This window comes from Electrona antarctica (assembly GCF_951216825.1).
Source record: "Electrona antarctica genome assembly, chromosome: 14".
Lineage (NCBI taxonomy): Eukaryota > Metazoa > Chordata > Actinopteri > Myctophiformes > Myctophidae > Electrona > Electrona antarctica.
In genome coordinates, this window is record NC_136795.1 from 46,160,606 (window position 1) to 46,181,550 (window position 20,945).

The 20,945-nt window shown below is 41.3% G+C and overlaps 1 protein-coding gene across 1 annotated transcript in view; it reads left to right on the forward strand.

Annotated features, from left to right (window-relative positions):
- The window catches only part of tbl3 (transducin beta like 3), a gene marked incomplete at its 3' end in the record, with an annotated part of 53,865 nt that overhangs the window by 28,683 nt on the left and 4,237 nt on the right, over positions 1-20,945 (forward strand). Inside the window, exons 16-20 of the mRNA XM_079520917.1 lie at positions 2,181-2,251; positions 5,834-5,990; positions 15,598-15,656; positions 16,288-16,391; positions 20,289-20,379. Coding sequence (XP_079377043.1) covers positions 2,181-2,251; positions 5,834-5,990; positions 15,598-15,656; positions 16,288-16,391; positions 20,289-20,379 — 482 coding nt within the window. The remainder of the gene's footprint in view (positions 1-2,180; positions 2,252-5,833; positions 5,991-15,597; positions 15,657-16,287; positions 16,392-20,288; positions 20,380-20,945) is intronic.

Here is a 20,945-nt window from a genome sequence, read left to right on the forward strand (position 1 = left end):
TAATTAGGCTGGCCATAAGCCAGTTAAAGAAAGCTGCTTAATGTTTTTGTTTGTTTTTAGTGTAATAAATGGATCAATACAAAGCACTTTGATTATTAGTCACACAGGGAGGGGGAAAGAAATAAATAAATCGTGTATTGGAATCGAGATGCATCGGTGATCGATTTTATAATCGAATCGTAAGCCCTCTGAATCGGAAATCGAATCGCCAGGTACCTAGAGGTTTGCGCCCCTATAGAGGGTTATGCACATGCATATAGTGAATGGCAGATTGAGTGGTAAAGTGAATTTAATGTTGTTTAAAGTCATTTCATGCAATGCAATCGGACTTTTCTGTTTGGATGTATGGACTGTCAAGGCCAGAAAGTAGTTTTTTGCCACTCAGTAGGCGTTCCCGCATAACTTCCTGGTATGATGATGATGTCACGCGCATTACCCTCTATTGTTTACATCACTGTGTACCGTGGGGTCAGTGTTATGCAGCCTGTCGTGTTTTTACACTGCTGTCGTCTAAAACCAAGATGAAAAATGTTCGTCGACTACCTTTTTCCACGGACTAAAACTAAATGAAAACTAAGCTATGATGACTGAAACTAAGACTAAATATACTGACAATTTCGTCAACAAATAAAAACTAGACTAAAATGTTAGGAAGGGACTAGTGGACAAGAGATCCAGTATAAGTCATTTTACACTTGGTTGCATGCTGAAAATAGCAGATCTACAAGCTCACAACGCGTCGCGCTGCAACGTGTTGTGAGCTTGTAGATCGACTATTTTCAGCAAGTGTAAAAACAGTCATTACGACGGCATCAAGGGCTGCCAAAATACATTTTAGTCGACTAAAACTAGACTAACACTAAAACATTCCAGGTGACTAAAATGTGACTAAAACTAAATGAAAAATATTCAAGAGACTATGACTAAAACTAAAATCTAAATGTGCTGCCAAAAACAACACTGGGCTGCATGTCCACAGGACTGTGTAACAGCAGTATCATACACAGGATAGTACTGCGATTAAAAAACAAATTACGTTATGAAGACGTGCAATAGAGCGTCGCAGTCCCGCCCCCTACCAGGGCCCAGGAAATGATTCTCCGTTAATTTTCCTCATAGGCATTTCAACAAAGTATTTATTTAAAGACCTTTTTAAGCCCTCGTACAAAGCCAACTCGAGTTGTGACAAATCATGACAACAAACACAATTTTTCGGGCCGAAACAAATAATTAGAAAGAAGAAGAAAACGGCAGGTTACAACACTTTTTTTTGTTGTTTTTTCTTCTTTGTAATGATTTGTTCGGCCCAAAATCTAGTGTTTGTTGTCGTGATTTGTCACGACTCGAGTGGGCTTTGTCCGCGGCGTAAAACGTCTTTAAATAAATACTTTTTGAAAAGCCTATGGAGAAAATGAACGGGGGAATTCACTTCTGGGTCTCATGTCGTCATGACGCTCTATAGGGAGTGTTTAGAATAGTTGAGGGGGGGGGGGGGGATTTAGTATCACACATAAAATGTGAGATAAGAAATGTTATTATTTTATATTTGTGTTATTATTGTTATTGCTACTCGAGACACTGATGAAGTGACGTGTGTCACATCATCAGTAACGTTTTTTTTTCTATAATTTTTATCCCACAATTTTGTAACCCATTTTTCACCCCTGTGTCAATTATCTAATGTGATCCTGGGCTCTACACACCCTCCGCCAACCTGGGGAGAGCAACGGACTGAACTCGTGCTTCCTTCATGCCTGAGTGTTGCTCCTTTACACCTGACAGGGGGGGAGTTTCCCTGGTTGGACGTATAGCGCGTGGAAGGAACACGTTATTCCAACCAGTTCCTTTCCCCTCCATCAGGCGCCCCGGCTGGCCAGGGGGAGGCAGTTTAGAGACCAGGATTACTGCATGTTTTTTTGTGAGGGTACCTACCCTAGGGGACACAGGGAGAACATGCAAACCCCACACAGAAAGGCCCTTTCGACACACATTGCTTCTTTTGATGCACTTCAACACGTGTAACATTGGGTTCATGTCACTTCTATCAGAACGAAGCCTTTATTGTTGTTTGTCTTCTTAGTCACAAGCCTCAGTCTCTGACTGGAAGTTCAGGGCGAAATGTCAATATTGATAGATTTTTGGCTGTGTGTGATTTCATTGTAATGTTTTTATTCGTCCAGACATTTGAGGGCCACGATGCGTCCGTGCTGAAGCTCGTCTTTGTGAGCAGAGGGACACAACTACTTACCAGGTACCGACCGACCGACCTCTGACCTCGACGCATTACCTCCACACATTAACTCATTTAGGCCTGACGTAGAAATTAAAAAAAAATCCTGTTAAAAGTTTTCTGAAATAGCTATGTTTCTATGTCAGTGGTGCTCAATATTTCATGTCAAGGCCCGCAAAAATTATATGTAATTGGCGCTATAATTTAATTGATTAAATAACCCCGGGCAATTAAGGCGTTAAACAACGAGTCGCCTAGTAAACTAGGCAACTAGTCAACTAGTAAAAATCACTAGCAGTGAAAGAGCCTAGACCCTGGTCAACTAAGTATACATGGTCTAATTGGTTCAAATATTTGCATTTGTCTTTGTTGGTAGGCCTGTTGACCCAGACCAAGAGCACGCTTAGACTATAGCGAAGAGTATCTCCTCTGACCCCTTACACGTTTTAAATGATGAATATCAACCGTTGCCCTCCATGAGGCGGTTTAGAGTCCCGAAATATAAGAATAACAGGCTAAAGAACTCTTTTGTACACCATTCTGTTCTGCTTTTAAACCAAAAACCGGTAAACCAAGAGGATTATGTTCTATTGTTCTCGTTCCTGTCTTCTTCTGTGATGTGTGTCCTGTAATGCAGTGGTTCCCAAAGTGGGGTCCGGGGACCCCCAGGGGTACTTGAGGGAGTTCCAGGGGGGGACCCAGCTAAATGATAATTTGTAACCAAATGGACCCTTATGGGTCTGTAACTCAGAGAGTGTACAAATGGAACCAAATGGACCCTAGCGGGTCAATTTGGTTCCATTTGTACACTCTCAGAGTTAAATTAACAGTGGTTTTACAATATAAATCGGGGTACCAGAGATATAAATGCAATTAAATCGGGGGTCCGTAGCCTAATGCGTGTGAAACTTGGGGGTCCTTGAAATTAATATGTTTCGGAATCACTGCTAGAGAGCCTTAAAATCCTCCCTTATCGGGGTCACTGGCATATGTTTTCAAATGGGGGGTCCGTGGCCTAATAAATGTTCATTTGGGGGTCCTTGACACGAAAAAGTTTGGGAACCACTGCTGTAATGTATCATTTTGTAATGTATCGTGTCTGTCTTGTCTGTATCTTGAACGGTGACGTCATGGACGCAAAACAAATCTCAGTGAAAGCTGACAATGAAGTCGTAGCGTTGATGCAACATTTACAGTAAATGTGGCTGTACTTGCACACTTGATGTACGAGTTTGGCAGTCTAATCCGATCAATAGATGACTACGCGGAAAAGGTAACAATCGCAGCTATCCATCTCGAGTTAAAGTGGAGATTATTCTACTACGTAGTGTGAGAAAAAACGGCAACCTACATCAACCGACTCAGGCCGAGGGTGAGCCAGGGTTTTTCCCTTGGGAGGAGGAAGAGGAAGGATTTGGTCCCTAACTTGACATTCACAGAAGAGGATAACAAGGGATGGCAGCTCTCCAAAGGGAAGCTGATAATATCTCTCAGACTAAACTGTCTGTAGATAGTCAAGCACACAGCGATTGATTCCCTGTCCTTTTTATATAGACATGAAACCGGTCAAATTGGCACTGTACAGCAATCCTCCGGTAAAGGTTGCAGTTTCTGTTAACTCGACAATGAACAGGGAAGTTCAACAGAAACTGCTATTTATATGATCGTTTTACTGGATGTGTCGGTGATGTTGGCGGCGCCAGACAGAGATTACACCGACATAGCCCGAATTTTTGGACACTTCCAGAACTCCGCTGTGAGAACTAATGCAGTTTAGGGTTGATGCACAGTTTTTGCACACACCCAGCCAGCACGCACTATATACGATGCAGAGCCGTTCTACAATGCAAATAGAACACGTGTGTATTAGCTGCTGCGTGTCGTACAGGGGTGCACAAAAGGTAGATCATGATCTACCAGTAGATCACAAAGGCTGTGCAAGTAGATCACATGACATGCCCCTAAAGAATATTTAATTTAAATATAGAAACAAAAATATATATATATTTTTTTTGCATCTGCCACTTGAATTAAAATGACTTGATTGATTGACATAAAAATGGCACAAAAAACCCACAATGCAATCTTATAGTTTCAAGAGTGTTGCTGTGCACAAACGTCGGTATAGCATTACAAATTAAATACAAAAAAAACACTACCTATTCCATGACATATTTCGACTATTTTCAGCAATGGTATTCGGTGGGTAGATCTTGTTGAGCGGATCATTTTGAAAGTAGCTCTCAAGTCAAAAAAGCGTGGGCACCCCTGCTATAAAGTATAACTACATAGCCATTTGGTAGCAACTCTTTCCCCGTTCTTTGAATGTAAAAGCTTCACTGTATAGACTAGTGTAGACACATACAAATAGTAACACATTTGAATTAATGAATTAATTGATTATTATATTTAACAATTTTACACTCAAAGGGCTAGGACATGGGTTTTCAACCGGTGGTCCGCGGACCCCTGGTGGTATTTTTTTCATTATCAACATTGGCCATCATCTTCGGTTTAAAAGTGCTTTATTAATAAATCACAAAGTGTTTCATACAACCATCCAAATGTAGCCTAGTACCTATTTTGACCTGAGATCAGATTCTAAAAATGTCTTCTAAATCCTGACAGTTTTCTGAAAAAGCTATGTTTCTATGTCAGTGGTTCTTCGATTTTTCAAAAATAGCAGACCTACAAGCTCGTAGCGCGCCACTCGGTGGCGTGCTATGAGCTTGTAGATCTGCTATTTTTCAATAGCTAAAGCATAACATAATGCTAACACCAAAAAGGGTTCCCGCCCCAAAATGGGTTAACAACAGCTTGAACAAAAGCCAGATGTAGGCCTATTTGACAGTGCAGAGCAGAAACATAATTGCCTTGATGCCTAACGAGCATCAACGAGCGTCACAGCTGAATACTGTTAACGACCATGCAATAGACCCGGGCCGCTAACTAGCTCCTCCAAGGTGCTTTGTTGTTGCCTGCCTGGTCTGCTGAGTTGGTGACCGGGGTTCGATTCCAGCTCATGGCTGCTAAACGACAATACAGACACACACTAAAACACACCTGCCCTCTTGAGAGTCTGGAGTAATTTCTCTCCAAACTCCCTCGAATATGATGGAATATGATTGTAGATTATTGTGAGATGCGGGACGGGTGGTCAGCCCACCTGACACAGTAGTGGTGGTCCCCAAGGTTGCTCTTAGTCAGAATGGTGGTCCCTGGGTCAAAATCAGTTGGAAAACCCCTAGGAGACGGGCAGCAGGCCAGGACAGCTGTCAAAGTAGTCACAGTTTGTGCCGGAAAAGTCCAATTATCGCACACACTTGTAGTTTGTGGCGTCAGCTGTGCCGAAATATGCTAGCGATGGAATAAGCTCAAATATCACTAAAGTAATAAAATAAACAAAAATATCACTATCAAATAATCTAAAATATCACGATAAAATTTGCGAAAATATCACAATAAAATAAGCTAAATATTACAAAAGGATGTAGTGGAGGAGAAGCGGCAAACAGACGTTCAGCGCCAGTGTTCCTCTCCTCTGACCCACTGTTACCATTGCGTAATACCATTGTCATCCCACCCTCTCTCTGTGTCTCCCAGTGGCTCGGACGGCCTGGTCAAGCTGTGGACCATCAAGTCCAACGAGTGCGTGAAGACCCTGGACGCCCACCAGGACAAGGTGTGGGGTCTGCACGTCAGCCGCAAGGACGACAGGATGGTGACCGGCTCCGCCGACTCCAACGTCATCGTCTGGGATGTGAGTATAGTCTAATTCCATGAACCCAGAAATGGTGATTAACCCATTTTGACCTGAGGACGATTAAAAAAAAAAAAGTCTTCTAAATCCTAAAACCTATGTTTCTATGTCAGTGGTTCTTATACATTTTCATGTCAAGGACCCCAAAAATTATATGTAATTGGCCCGCCGACCCCCATCTGAAAATATGTTGTTCCGGGACCTTCCAGAAGTAAAGATTTGAGTTAAAAATGTTCGTTCTGAAAGAATATATTCTAAGGTTTGCGCTACTTTTTCACGTTTTTTGCCGCGCTACGAGCTTGTAGGTCTGCTATTTTTGCTGTGTCACCGTTCCTCCCAGTCAGTGCTGTTATGTCACTTTGTCTTCAGGGCAGGTTTTCTCTCATTCCATTTTGCCAACAAGTTCCTGCTGCAATAATGGCATTTTATCTCTCTGCTTGTGTCATGCAACTCACGGTAATATAAGCCATTTAGGCCCGACGTCGAAATAAAAAGAAACGTTCGCTCTGAAAGAATATATATTCAAAGATCTGTGCCGCATTTTTTACGATTTTTAAAAAAATAGCTAAAGCATAACATAATGCTTAAAACACCAACATGGGGTTCCCGCCCAAAATAGGTTAATGTAAACTTTTATGATAGAAATGTTATCTATAGGCCTAATGGATGAAATTCAGCGTGGTTGCTAAAAGTTGCATGTTGAGCAATTTGAGTAATTAGCATAATATGTGACCATACCATAGAGACACACGGGGACTACAAATTTCACGCCCCCAAATGAGACAGCGGCCCCACTTCTGGTCCGTTAGACCAGTGTACTGCATGCCAGCCCATAGAAGTCAATTGAAATTCCACTGTAGTTAGCCTACTTTTAAAATAATACAACATGAACTGAAGACTATATTGATTTGAATAAAAATATGTTTCCAAATGTATGAAGTGTCTTTGTCAACATATTTTTTTGTTTTCTCAATAGATGACTTGTTTCACATTTAATTTACCACTTGAATGAGTTACCCATAATGTTAACGGAGCAGAGCTGAGTTGACAGACTGATTACCTGTCGCTTATAAGTGACGTTCCAAGCGCCGCCGAGTTTGAAGATACATTATCCGTATTTGTGGTGCATGGTGTGAACATGCAGGCGTATATGAATTCTTTACCTGCCGCGGAGCTCCGACGGTACAAAGAAAAAATAAAACTTGTTGGATTATCAATTTGTCCATATGATTTGCCTAAAAGTAGTTGGGAAAATGACCCAACTAAATGGCCAGGAGTGACATATCCAGATATTGTCAACTATCTAGTGGATTCTCCAGGTTTATAGATAATAAAATATCAATTAGAATCTATCTTATTTATTACAGTTTTAATACATATTACAATATATGGGCTATTTATTTATATAGCCAATATATTGCAATTTCACGGGAATTGGGAGCTTCATGCATGAAGAATAATATAATAAATTACTTTTCAGGCAGTCAATTTCAGTCTGTGTAATCCTATATAGCAGCATATGCTCCTCAGATGATTTTGCCTGACTTCTTGATATTGTCAATCTATATCATATTCAGTAGGATAGGATTAATGGTTCACATGACGCTCGTCCTTCACGTGCGTCGTGGCGTGACTTGCTTTGTTTTGAGCGCCTGGCTAAGTTATGTGCATTTGTAAACGTTCAGATTTCAAATAGCCTATAAAGTGCTCACCCCCGGGGACACGGATGTTAGAATTTTGAACGGGCTGCTATTAACACCCGTGCATCCCGTATTGTTCAAGAAAATGCATTTTAATCCGATCGGTGACCATTTTCTATAAAGGTTATAATAATGCATGAGTGCAATACACCTCCCAACCGATAAGGGCACGTATTGAAAGCATATAGCGAAAAAAATTGAAATTGGCCAGCCGTCGGATAAAAATGCTTTTTATTGAACAATATAAGGACTACACGGGTGCTAATAAACGTGCAAATGTATAACATCCGTAGCTCCGGGGGTGAGCACTTTATATTTGAAATCTGAACGCTTATGTACACTTAAACGTTGTAAATGTAGCAAGGCACTAAAGACAGGGTGAAGTTGCGTCATGACTGACTATCATAAGTTTCAAGGCTATTTTCACTGTGACATATACCTTCATAAGCTTCACTTGAATACTTAATTTCCACCACTTGTGGAGTTCACAAACTTCTTCTGGATGGTTTCACAGATTTTTTACTAGTGGATGGGTGCAGCCATTTCTGTCTCTTTTCATGATCAGCTGGAAGTTGATGAAACATCAAGTCTGGTTTTTTTTCTTTGTTGTTTTTACAAAGAGGAACGCAGCACACTTTAGGCATGATGAAGACTGGCCGTTTAACCGTTTACAACGCTGGACTCTGTCACGCTCGTCGTGGTCGCTCGATCCGTCGCTGGGGAATGCCGCATCTAGCGGTATTTATAAGGATTAATGCGTGACGTACAAATCATACGTCAGGGAAACTTCAATATATCCGATGCTAGCAGTCTTTACAATCTTATGGAGTATATTATAGTACATTGTGGGTTGTATATTGAGATGGCAGGTATATGACATTAAAAAGGACAAATAAAACATATGGGACACATTATTCGAACACAAAATAAATCGCTACAGCCTCAGTAATGAACCAGTGAAATAAGGGTATTTTATGATGCCTCTCATAGGGATTGCATTGGCAGCTGCAGTACACAGTTGAAACGGACCAGAAGTGGGGACGCTGTCTCATTTGGGGGCGTGGAATTTGTAGTCCCCGTGTGTCTCTATTAACATCCTCTATGGCAAAAATAAATCAAAATGTCATCATTCTTTACATGTGACATATGAAACTAGGGTTTTTGAGTGGTGCAACCACTCCAAGGAACAGCAATGTCCGTGTTCACCTATGTGACTCGTGTTCACCTATGTGACTCGTGTTCACCTATGTGACTCGTGTTCACCTATGTGACTCGTGTTCACCTATCGGCCATATCCACTTTAAATCCAACCAAATATGCTGACCTCATCACATTTGTGATGACGGCTATGGCTGTTTTCCTCCCAAAAGGAGTGTTTTTTGTGCAAAACTGAAAACCCCCTAGTTTCATAATTATGTCACATACTACTTAAAGAATAGACTAGTAGACGGAAGCAGGGCTACAACATATTTTCAGATGGGGGTCGGCGGCCAAATGCAGATCATGAGCCTAGTAGCCAAAAAGTGAACCCGGACATGTTGAGTACACCAAGGTTTTATGTTAGAAATGTTTAGTATGGGTCCCCAGCATGTAGAACTAGAAACTGCCGGATGCTAACTTGCATATGTTGAGCAATTTTCATAATTGGCATAATATGTGACATTAACAACCTATAGAAGGCAAAATATTCAAAATGTCATCATGCTTTATGTAGCATGTGATGTGTCAAACTAGGGGATTTTCATGACGCTGAATCCATTCCAAGCATTAGTTTTGCAAAAAAAAACACTCATTGGGCTTAAAACGGCCATGCCCACTTGTGTACTCAACATGTCCGGGTTCACAATGGGGCTCTATGGGCTGGCTACTAGACTACATTCTGGGGGTCCTTCACATGAAAAAGGTTGAGAACCACTGACATAGAAGCATAGATATTTCAGAAAACTGTCATGATTTAGAAGGCATTTGTAGAATCATCTTCGTACTTCTACTCCACTACATTTAAGAGTCAAATATTGTACTTTTACTCCACTACAATTTTTTTGGCCAGGCTGCCACCATTGGTCTCCTCAGCCATGTTTATGTTCATAATACCTTTTTTTTTAATAATCGAGAATTGAGAAACTAGGTAACATTTAGCCTTTTTTTTCTCCTCTATTCTGGGTTTCTCTATTCTGGGTTGAACATTCAGTGAATATAGCCCGATCTACTGTGTCACGTTGTGTCGTAGATTGGCTAAAATTCGGTGAAGATATTTTGTGCAGAAGGGGGAATAGTTACTGGCAATACTTTGCAAGTCAGATAACAACAACAATGGTATATCAACCTGCTTTATCTCTATGGTCGTAAAACCAGGTTGTAAAAAAAGTCATACAACCAGAGCCTTGGAACGCATATTTGCGGATGGCTGTAATTAAGGGAAACAGGCCTTAAGCTACAATAACTTCAGTCCAGGTTTCCTGTAAAGATGTTACTCCTCCCAAAAGGTGTGAGCTTGTTCGTCTGGTTCTGGCTCTCTAAAGATAAGTCGAGTCAACATGCATGAGATGCTGGGATAGGATTAGAATGCCACACAGAGAGAGAGCAGCTATAGGCCGCAGGCATCGTTCGTTGAGACACAATGGGACTTCATGTCGGGCCTGACAGGTTGTGACAGCCATTTGACGGATGATGAAAAATGCCGTCCCACTCACTTTGCAACAGAATAGATAGCACACTATATATAGAGTATGCACATGCATGCTTTTCCCATCAGGACACGCCCCCCTCATCTAGACCAGGGGTTCTCAACCCGTGGGTCGCGACCCCTCGGGGGGTCGCCAAATTATTTTAGGGGGTCCCCAAATTATTTTCAAAAAAAAAACAAAAAAAAACGATTTTTCTAAAATAGCAGACCTACAAGCTCGTAGCGCGCCACTCGGTGGCGCGCTATGAGCTTGTAGATCTGCTATTTTTCAATAGCTAAATTATAACAATGCTTAAAACACCAAAAGGGGTTCCCGCCCAAAATGGTTTAAGGTTATTGTAGCAGTCAATTTATATTGGGGGTCGGGAGGGGGCGGGGCGGGGGTCCCGAGACATTGCCAAAGCATTTCCGGGGGTCCCCGGCCAAAAACGTTGAGAACCCCTGATCTAGACTGAGTGGCAAAACATTGAGCAGCATGGAGTGTTGGAGTTTGGAAGCGCTCATTGGAAATCACTCAACCGTCCTGCATACCACCTGTTTCTAAATGTCACATAAAGACATAATGCAGGAGGCAGCAAAATGTTGTGTTATTGAAAACAAGCAGTTCCAAACTCTGACACTTAGAAAAATAATCAAATGCAGGGCATTTCTTGACAGAAAGTAGCTCATAACGTTTCTATGGTGGATTTTTATGAAACGAAAATAGAAAGAGGATAATTCAAGCTTTTCGTACAGCTGCAATGTTGGTGAGTTTAACATTGTTTAATGCAATCAGACAGGACTTTTCTGTTTGGATGAATGGGCTGTCAAGGCCAGAAAGTAGTTTTTTGCCACTCAGTGGGCGTTCCCGCATAACTTCCAGGTACGATGATGTCACACTCATACCCTCTATAGGGGATGGCCATTTGGGACACATTTTCTTAAAGGGGCATTCCACTAATTTTCAACATTTTACTATGTCATTAATATACCTTAGAGCTGTTGTGTGGAAATAATAATTCTGTGTTTCCTAGAACTGTAAGTATGAAAGATCTCCAGTTCTAGGAAACACAGAATGGGGGGGACGTTTTTTATTATTTTTACAGCTAATAAGGTATATTAATGACATAGTAAAATGTTGAAAATGAGTGGAATGCCCCTTTAACCGCTTATAACATTGGTCGACTCATTATTGGGCGGGAACCCTTTTTGGTGTTTTAAGCATTATGTTGTACTTTATAGTACAGCGGATTACCAAAAAATTGTGCACTTTTTCAAAAAAGCATGAAACTTTTACCATAGTTAGATGATACCATGAGGTGTATTTTCAGATGTGGAGTCAAGTCAGATTTGACCCCTGAGGCCCGGTAGAGCATAATATGTGACCAATACCCATAACATCCTATATAAGGCAAAAAAGTCCAAATTTCATCATTCTTTAAGTAGCATGTGACATATGAAACTAGGGTGATTTCATGATGCTGAATCCATTCCAAGCATTAGTTTTGCAAAAAAAACACTCATTGGGCTAAAAACGGCCAATGCCGTCATCACAAATTGATGATGCCAGCACATTTGGGCAAGTGGGCATGGCCGTTTTAAGCCCAATGAGTGTTTTTTTTGCAAAACTAATGCTTGGAATGGATTCAGAATCATGCAAACACCCTAGTTTCATATGTCACATGCTACTTAAAGAATGATGAAATTTGGACTTTTTTGCCTTATATAGGATGGTATGGGTATTGGTCACATATTATGCTCTACCGGGCCTCAGGGGTCAAATCTGACTTGACTCCACATCTGAAAATACACCTCATGATATCATCTAACTATGGTAGAAGTTTCATGCTTTTTTGAAAAAGTGCACAATACCTCTTGTATTGGGGTATAAGCCGCTGTACTATAGCTTTTGAAAAATAGCAGATCTACAAGCTCGTAGCGCGGCACTCGCTTGTAGGTCTGCTATTGTTGAAAAACCATGAAAATGTGCAAATCTTTGAATATAGATTATTTCAGAGCCAAAGTTTTTAATTCAAATCTTTGCTTCTGGGGAGGTCCCTGGAACACCATATTTTCAGATGGAGGTCAGCGGCCAAATACATATACTTTTGCGTGTCCTTGACATGAAATAGTTTGAGCACCACTGACATAGAAACTTAGGTTTTTCAGAAAACTGTCAGGATTTAGAAGACATTTGTAGAATCGTCCTCAGGTCTAAATGGGTTAAAGTCCCCAGGACTTTTATCAATACACAAATCTGTGTCGGGCTATTGCAACAAAAAAAGGGAATTTGTGCATCCACTCTTTGTATGATGAATCAAATAACGCTTCACAATATTATGTAATATTATTGTATGTTGGGATATTACAGTCAGCATTTTTTTTCTTTTCTTTTTTGAGCGCTTTGGCTGGGTTTAGCAGTAACACTGTCTCCATTCAGTATCATCAGGTGGAAGTAATTGTGTTGATTGGGGGGGCAGTGGCTCAGGGGTGGGATGGGAACCTTTCCCAGTTGTCCAAGTGTCCTTGAGCAAGGCTCTGCACCAGCGTTGTTTTTCGCAGCAAATTTCTATTTTAGTTTTTGGAATAAAACTTAATTTTAATTGTTTTTCCCACGATTTTGTAACCCATTTTTCACCCCTGTGTCAATTATCTAATGTGATCCTGGGCTCTACACACCCTCCGCCAACCTGGAGAGAGCAACGGACTTGAACTCATGCTTCCTTCATGCCTGAGTGTCCAAGTCGCTCCTTTACACGTGACAGGGGGGAGTTTCCCTGGTTGGACGTAGCGCGTGGAAGGAACACGTTATTCCAACCAGTTCCTTTCCCCTCCACCGGGCTCCCCGGCTGGCCAGGGGGAGGCAGTTTAGAGACCAGGATTACTGCATGTTTTTTGTGAGGGTACCTACCCTAGGGGACACGGGGAGAACATGTGAGGGTACCTACCCTATAGGGGACACGGGGAGAACATGCAAACTCCACACAGAAAGGTTTCATTTTAGTTTGGTCGACTAAATCTACAGATGATTTTGTCGACTAAAAGGTATTTTGGCGGGCCTTGATGCCGTCGTAATGACTGATTTTACACTTGCTGAAAATAGCCGATCTACAAGCTCACAAAGCGTCGCAGCGTGACGCTTTGTGAGCTTGTAGACCTGCTATTTTCAGCATGCAACCAAGCATAAAATGACTTATACTGGATCTCTTGTCCACTAGTCCCTTCCTAACATTTTAGTCTAGTTTTTAATTTGTTGACGAAATTGTTTGTATATTTAGTCTTAGTTTTAGTCATCATGGCTTAGTTTTCATGTAGTTTCCATTTAGTTTTCGTCAGTGACAAAAGGTAGTCGACCAACATTTTCCGTCTTAGTTTTAGTCGACGAAATCAACACTTGCTGTGTGAATGGGTGAACGTAATAGACAGTCTATGTTGTAAACCGCTTTGGATAAAAGTGCTATCTAAATGCCTTTATTTGTCTTGGTGTGGGTGAAAGTGCACAGCTGTATCTAATAACTTATCAGACCTGTTATAGTTTTATTATTGATATATCATTCACATAAACTTTTTCCCCCGGACTGATAAGGGCATTATCTGACCAGTTTTAAGCTTCAAGCTAAAGATCACCCGCGTGCTGAGCTGTCACCTAGTTGGATGGAGACAGCAGCCTGTGTTGACAGTAGGGCATTAAGCAACTAGTTGACTAGTTTACTAGTCGACTAGTAAATCCACTAGTCGACCTTGCTGGTACTAGTTGACTAGTTGATAAGAAAAAGAAAACAAAGTTTATTTATTTTATTTTTTATTTTTTCCCGATTTTGTAGGCCTCAAGATCAGGTAGATTATAGTCACCAATGTACACAGTTTTTAAATGTACAAATATTTATTTCCCAAAAAATAGGTGGTTAAACAACTAGTCGACTAGTAAACTAGGCAACTAGTCAACTAGTAAAAATGACTTGAAGTGAATGCCCTATTTGACAGAACACTACTTTGATCCAACTAGGCCAGGGGGTGTGGAGAGGGCCACTACATTTATAATTATATTTTATTCTATTGACAAATGGGATTTCATAAACATGATGAGCACTACGTCAATGTTCTTTTTTTTTCTATTTTCTTTTTTCACAAGACAACACAAATACACATAAGTTGCTCACAAGCGTGTGTCGCAAATAGTACTGGTAAGTATACACAGCAAAACGATAAACAGAAAACAGGAAAGAAAATAATAATAATAATAATAAAAAATATTCTGCAAAAATACAGAAAAGAGAAAACAACCTAATATCGCACATGAGAAAGACTAATATACAAAGACAAAAGAAAATAAATCAAAAGCAGTGTGGAGTTCAGTTACCATACAGTGTGGTCACTAAGGGCCACATTGCATATTACGCTTACGGTCGTAGCAAAAAATAGCTGATCTACAAGCTCAAAACGCGTCGCAGTGCGACGCGTTTTGAGCGTCTATTTTTTTTTGTTGCTATTTTTGAATTGGAATCCTGAAAAGTAACATTTTCATTTAATTTCAAATGCCCTTTAATTATAGTTATGTTAACTTTATGAACTAAAATTACAAATACATTGGACACAAAAAAGGCAATAGAATTCTAATACTATCATCATTCAGTTTCTAATATAGACTGAAGTGTGTGTTTGTGTGTGTGTGTGTGTGTGTGTGTGTGTGTGTGTGTGTGTGTGTGTGATCTAAACATGGTCATGTTGTGTCTGTCTGTAGGACGTGACCAAGGTGGAGCTGTATCTAAACATGGTCATGTTGTGGCTGTGTCTGTAGGACTTGACCAAGGTGGAGCTGTATCTAAACATGGTCATGTTGTGTCTGTGTCTGTAGGACTTGACCAAGGTGGAGCTGTATCTAAACATGGTCATGTTGTGTCTGTGTCTGTAGGACGTGACCAAGGTGGAGCTGTATCTAAACATGTTCATGTTGTGTCTGTAGGACGTGACCAAGGTGGAGCTGTATCTAAACATGGTCATGTTGTGTCTGTGTCTCTGTCTGTAGGACGTGACCAAGGTGGAGCTGTATCTAAACATGGTCATGTTGTGTCTGTGTCAGTAGGACGTGACCAAGGTGGAGCCTTATCTAAACATGGTCATGTTGTGTCTGTAGGATGTGACCAAGGTGGAGCCTTATCTAAACATGGTCATGTTGTGTCTGTAGGATGTGACCAAGGTGGAGCTGTATCTAAACATGGTCATGTTGTGTCTGTGTCTGTAGGACGTGACCAAGGTGGAGCTGGCAGAGGAACAAGCTAAAATGGAAGGCCAGATCGTCAAGTGAGTTCCCCCCCAAAAACACCATCTCTCATTTCACTGTCGGGGCAGAAACCTCTCATCTCCATATTCTATACTATAACTTTTTGTTGTTTTTTTTCGTAAATGAATGTCCTACTTGAGTATAGCCAGTTTTGCCACTTGCCCTTCTGTGTCACGAAACCATATGTATAGATGTATGTGCAGGTTAACCGTTTCCGTACATAGGACGTCACCACACGTCCTAGGGGTCCCAATCGACGCGTACATCCGACGTGTGAGGACGTGTGAGCGCATCCTCAATGATACGGGGCGAATATTCTGAATTTCTTCCTTTTTTTTTATTTGTCAGTTCGCCTTTCGGCTACCGTATGCTACACTCTAGGCAATTGTTAGCTTACCATTGACCTAGCCGTTAGCGCGGCGGAAAGAATGACTCGTCTCTCCTAATCCAGGGCGCTCTCCGTTTCCATATTGAAGGGCGCTCTCCGTATTCCATTTTCAAATCGTTTTCAGCTATAACGTCACTGTTTGGTTCTGTTGCTAGGTTCTAAGTTAGGCAATAAGGATATAAGAAAATAAATTGAAATAATCCTTCCGCCTCTTTTGCGTGTGTGCGTGCATGTGTGTGTGTGTGCGTGTGTTACATGTGCAGGCAGCAGGAGTTGTCCAACTTACTGCACGAGAAGAAGTACCTGAAAGCTCTGGGCCTGGCCATCTCCCTGGACCAGCCTCACACTGTGCTCAGAGTTATCAAAGGTATGTTAAATCTGACCCTGGACCAGCCTCACACTGCTCAGTGCTCACTCTTATCAAAGGTGTGTCTCATAAACAACCTCAGCTGTGACTCTGCCGTTGATGTGCCACACCTAATATCAGCTCCAAGTACTTACCGCACGACTTGCCACACCCAAGCTGTGCTACCAATGCTGAGTTGGCTGTGCCCCCGGGATCAGTGTCGTTTTTGGCAGCAAATTAAGATTTTAGTTGACAGTCATAGGGCCCTATTATGCATGTCTTAAGTACCAGGTCTTATTACTTAACTTAAGAACAGGAGGCGTGATCAATGCCATTTGGCTATTCTGAGTGGCCAAACAGCATTGACCACGCCTCCAGGTCTTAAGTTAAGTCATAAGACCTGGTACTTAAGACACGCATAATAGGGCCCATAGTCTCTTGAATAGTTCTCATTTAGTTTTAGTCACCTGGAATGTTTTAGTGTTAGTCTAGTTTTAGCCGACTAAATGTCATAAGATTTTGGTCGACTAAATCTACAGTTGATTTAGTCGACTAAAATGTATTTTGGCGGGCCTTGATGCCGTCGTAATGACTGATTTTACACTTGCTGAAATTAGACGATCTGCGGCACGTTGTGAGCTTGTAGATCGGCTATTTTCAGCATGCAACCAAGTGTAAAATGACTTATACTGGATCTCTTGTCCACTAGTCCCTTCCTAACATTTTAGTCTAGTTTTTATTTGTCGACGAAATTGTCAGTATATTTAGTCTGAGTTTTAGTCATCATATCTTAGTTTTCATTTAGTTTCCATTCAGTTTTCGTCAAGTGGAAAAAAGGTCGACGAACACTTTTCGTCTTAGTTTTAGTCGACGAAAACAACACTGGCCAGGGATTGAACCTACCCGGAAGTGTTGACCCCAAGCATGCGTCAGACGAGCGAGAAAAATATAAAGCTAAAGAAATAATCAGTTTGCCCATTCTGGGCGGGAACCCCTTTTGGTGTTTTAAAGCATTATGTTATGCTTTAGCTATTGAAAAATAGCAGATCTACAAGCTCATAGCACGCCACCGAGTGGTGCGCTACGAGCTTATAGGTCTGTTATTTTTGAAAAATCGTGAAAATGTGGCGCAAATCCTTGGATATATTCTTTCAGAGCGAACGTTTTTAACTGCTTCTGCGGGGGGTCCCTGGAACAACATATTTTCAGCCAATTACATATAATCTTGGGGGGGTTTTTGACATGAATATGTTTGCGAACGACTGACATAGAAACATGGGTTTTTCAAGAAAACTGTCAGGATTTAGAAGACATTTGTAGAATCCTTCCCAGGTCGAAGTGGGTTAAGCAACACCTGGTTGTATTGCGACTTTGTAGCTGCAGTTTGAAGTCGGCTGAACTCGGATTGTAGATTCAGTATCGGCTACAAACGCCGGGGCGTCACTTTGCATCGCCACGTCACTGTCTCTCTCTTGCATCAAAAACGAACGATAGCCTGTAGCTTATAGTACAATTTACAATTTAGGCATTTAGCAGACGCTCTTAATCCAGAGCGATTTACATTAAGCAAGAACAAAAAGCATGGGAATACATCACATATATAAAAAGCATTTATCAAGAAACATGCGTAAGCTAAGAACGTAACTAGAACATATCTATATATAATGACACTATACATATAAGCTATACATATATATTATACTATGCTGTACTGTTATTGTGCTGTCTACATGACATGCTATAAGTCTGTTTCAAGTCTAAAAAGTGCTGTCTAAGGGGGTAGGGTAAGTGCTATGGGCCATGGTGGAGTCTGAAAAGGTGGGTTTTCAAACTACGGCGGAAGATCGGGAGTGATGCTGCAGTTCTGATTGCAAGTAGCTGCCCGTATGCGGCGTTGAGCTTTGTACCTCCTAACTTCCTCAGACAAACCTTTATTCAAAACGGTGCGATGCTGGCGTGGGAGTGCGGAAATAAAATGATACGAATCACAACGTGCATTGAGTGTCTGACAAATCACACACAGTGTTAAAGGAGAATTCCATACTAAAAGGCTTTCTTACCTTTATTTGTAGTTGTTACGTCCCCACCAAAGAGGTCCAGGTGTTATTTTGTGCAAAAGTGCATTATTGGCTATTTCCCCTAGCATAAGCCCTCAATGAATTGCATTGAATTGCATTGAATTGAATGGGGCTATGGGGTGTTGTGCTAATTCGCTTATTTCCATCGCTCAAAAACCTTTTTCTTTTGTATATACTGTATCCTCTCTTCATAATGTAAATAGTATCCCAAGCGGCACACTTTACTACTTATTTCGATGGAAATAAGCGAATTAGCACAACAACCCAACCCCCATTGAGGGCTTATGGGACATAACAACTACAAATAACACCTGGACCTCTTTGGTGGGGACGTAACGACTACAAATAAAGGTAAGAAAGCCTTCTAGACAGTATGGAATTCTCCGTTTAACGCTGGCGGTGGCGGCCGGATAGTTAGGAAATCTTTGAGGTGCAGGAACTGCCGACATGAACCTCGGCAAGGCACTGCGAATGCGTTTGTTTGCTTGCGCCGCAATTATGTGATATATATGGTGCAGTACAGTACAGTACATGCCTCTGCAATCAGCGTTCCTGAATGCGCTGCCAGAGGAGAGATTACAAAAGGCCGCCGGTCTCCTCCCTAATTGAGTCTGCTGGTGCAGCAGGTGGATCCAATTAGCCGTCATTAACCCACTGAACTGATGATAACAAGTCGTGTCAAAGGAACATGTCTTTGTCATCGGGAGTTACTCAGCAATTTTTAAATCTCAAATACACAAGCTGACACAGTGCTGTAATAATTACCGCTGTGTCACCGTTCCTCCCAGTCAGTGCTGTTATGTCACTTTGTCTTCAGGGCAGGTTTTCTCTCATTCCATTTTGCCAACAAGTTCCTGCTGCAATTATGGCATTTTATCTGTCTGCTACTCACGGTAATATAAGCCATTTAGGCCCGACGTCGAAATAAAAAGAAACGTTCGCTCTGAAAGAATATATATTCATCTGTGCCGCATTTTTTACGATTTTTCAAAAAATAGCAGACCTACAAGCTCGTAGCGCGCCACTCGGTGGCGCGCTATGAGCTTGTAGATCTGCTATTTTTCAATAGCTAAAGTATAACATAATGCTTAGTTTAAAACACCAAAAGGGGTTCCCGTCCAGAATGGGATAAGCCATGCAGATGTTGGATAATCGCACATGAATCATCAGTCAAGTTAATTACGTGAGTGAGTTCAGTGAGTTCAGTGGAAGTAATAATGAACATGCGTGTGTCATCGTTATAGGCACCACTTACACTTCTACGTATATATATATGTTTCAAGATTTGAAATATAATTCTAGTTTTATTTACAAGTATTATTCCAACAAGACAAATATATAGTAAGACAAAAGACAAATATATATGTTTTCACATACTGTTCTGTTGCATGGTTGCTAGTATCTATACCATACATGGGCAACTGGCGGCCCCAGGGGGGCCACATGCGGCCCCCCCACCTTCACTTAATGTGGCCCTCAGGTTAATGTCAGAATACTGATATAATATTGGTTTCAGCTGTTTACAATTCCACAACATGCAAACATGACTCCGCTTTAATTACTTCAGTCTAAATTTAGTAGCTCAATGCTCAACACAAGTATAATTAAAGGCATTTGAAATGACATAAAAAGGATTCCAATTCAAAAATAGCAAAAGATAATTCAAGATTTCAATTTGAATATAGCAAAAAAATAGCAGATCTACAAGCTCAAAAACGCGTCAACACTGGAGGAGGACCATGACCTTGGGTGTAGTTGACCCACGATGTGAAGTTGAACATCACTATGTGTGTGTTTGACCTCGTGACCTTTTGCCCTTTGTCCACCCCCCCCCCCCCAGCCCTCCGGCAGACTGAAGACAGCTGTGAGCTGTTGGAGAAGACTGTGCTGAAGCTTCGACAGGACCAGAAAGGTAACACCGTTGACCCCTGGTATTAATGGCCGCTGTGCACAGTGAAGCGGAATTCGTTCCAAACGGCTATTTTCCCACGACGAGATTTGGTCTTGAGGCAAAGAATCAGCCCTGGGGGACTATATAGGATTATTTGTATAGAACTTTTCAAAAACAGGTTTACTAAGTGATTCCCAGACATAAAAAAACAAACATGAGGCCTGGGCCATGGCTCAGTGGTCCAGGCACCTTGGCTGGTAATCCAGTCTGGCAGTGTGCCGTGGGTTCGACTCCCGATCCCGACGGCCTTTACTGCATGTCACTCCCCCCATCTCTCTCCCCATTTCCTGTCAGCCTACTGTCTGTCCCTTCATAAAAAAATATAAAATAAAGGCGAAAGCCGCAAAAAAACCCATAAACCCCCCCCCAAAAAAAAAAACATGAAGTCAATTCAATGAAGGAATTTAAAACGTTTAAAAGAATTAAGAGTGAAAGCTTAAAAACTATAGCTGTCCATTCCTTCTAGCTAAAGGCCATTGTTGGTCGGTCTGCCTAATTTCCTGTGGAAGTTTATTCTGCAAAATCAAGCCATAGCAGCGAATGCCC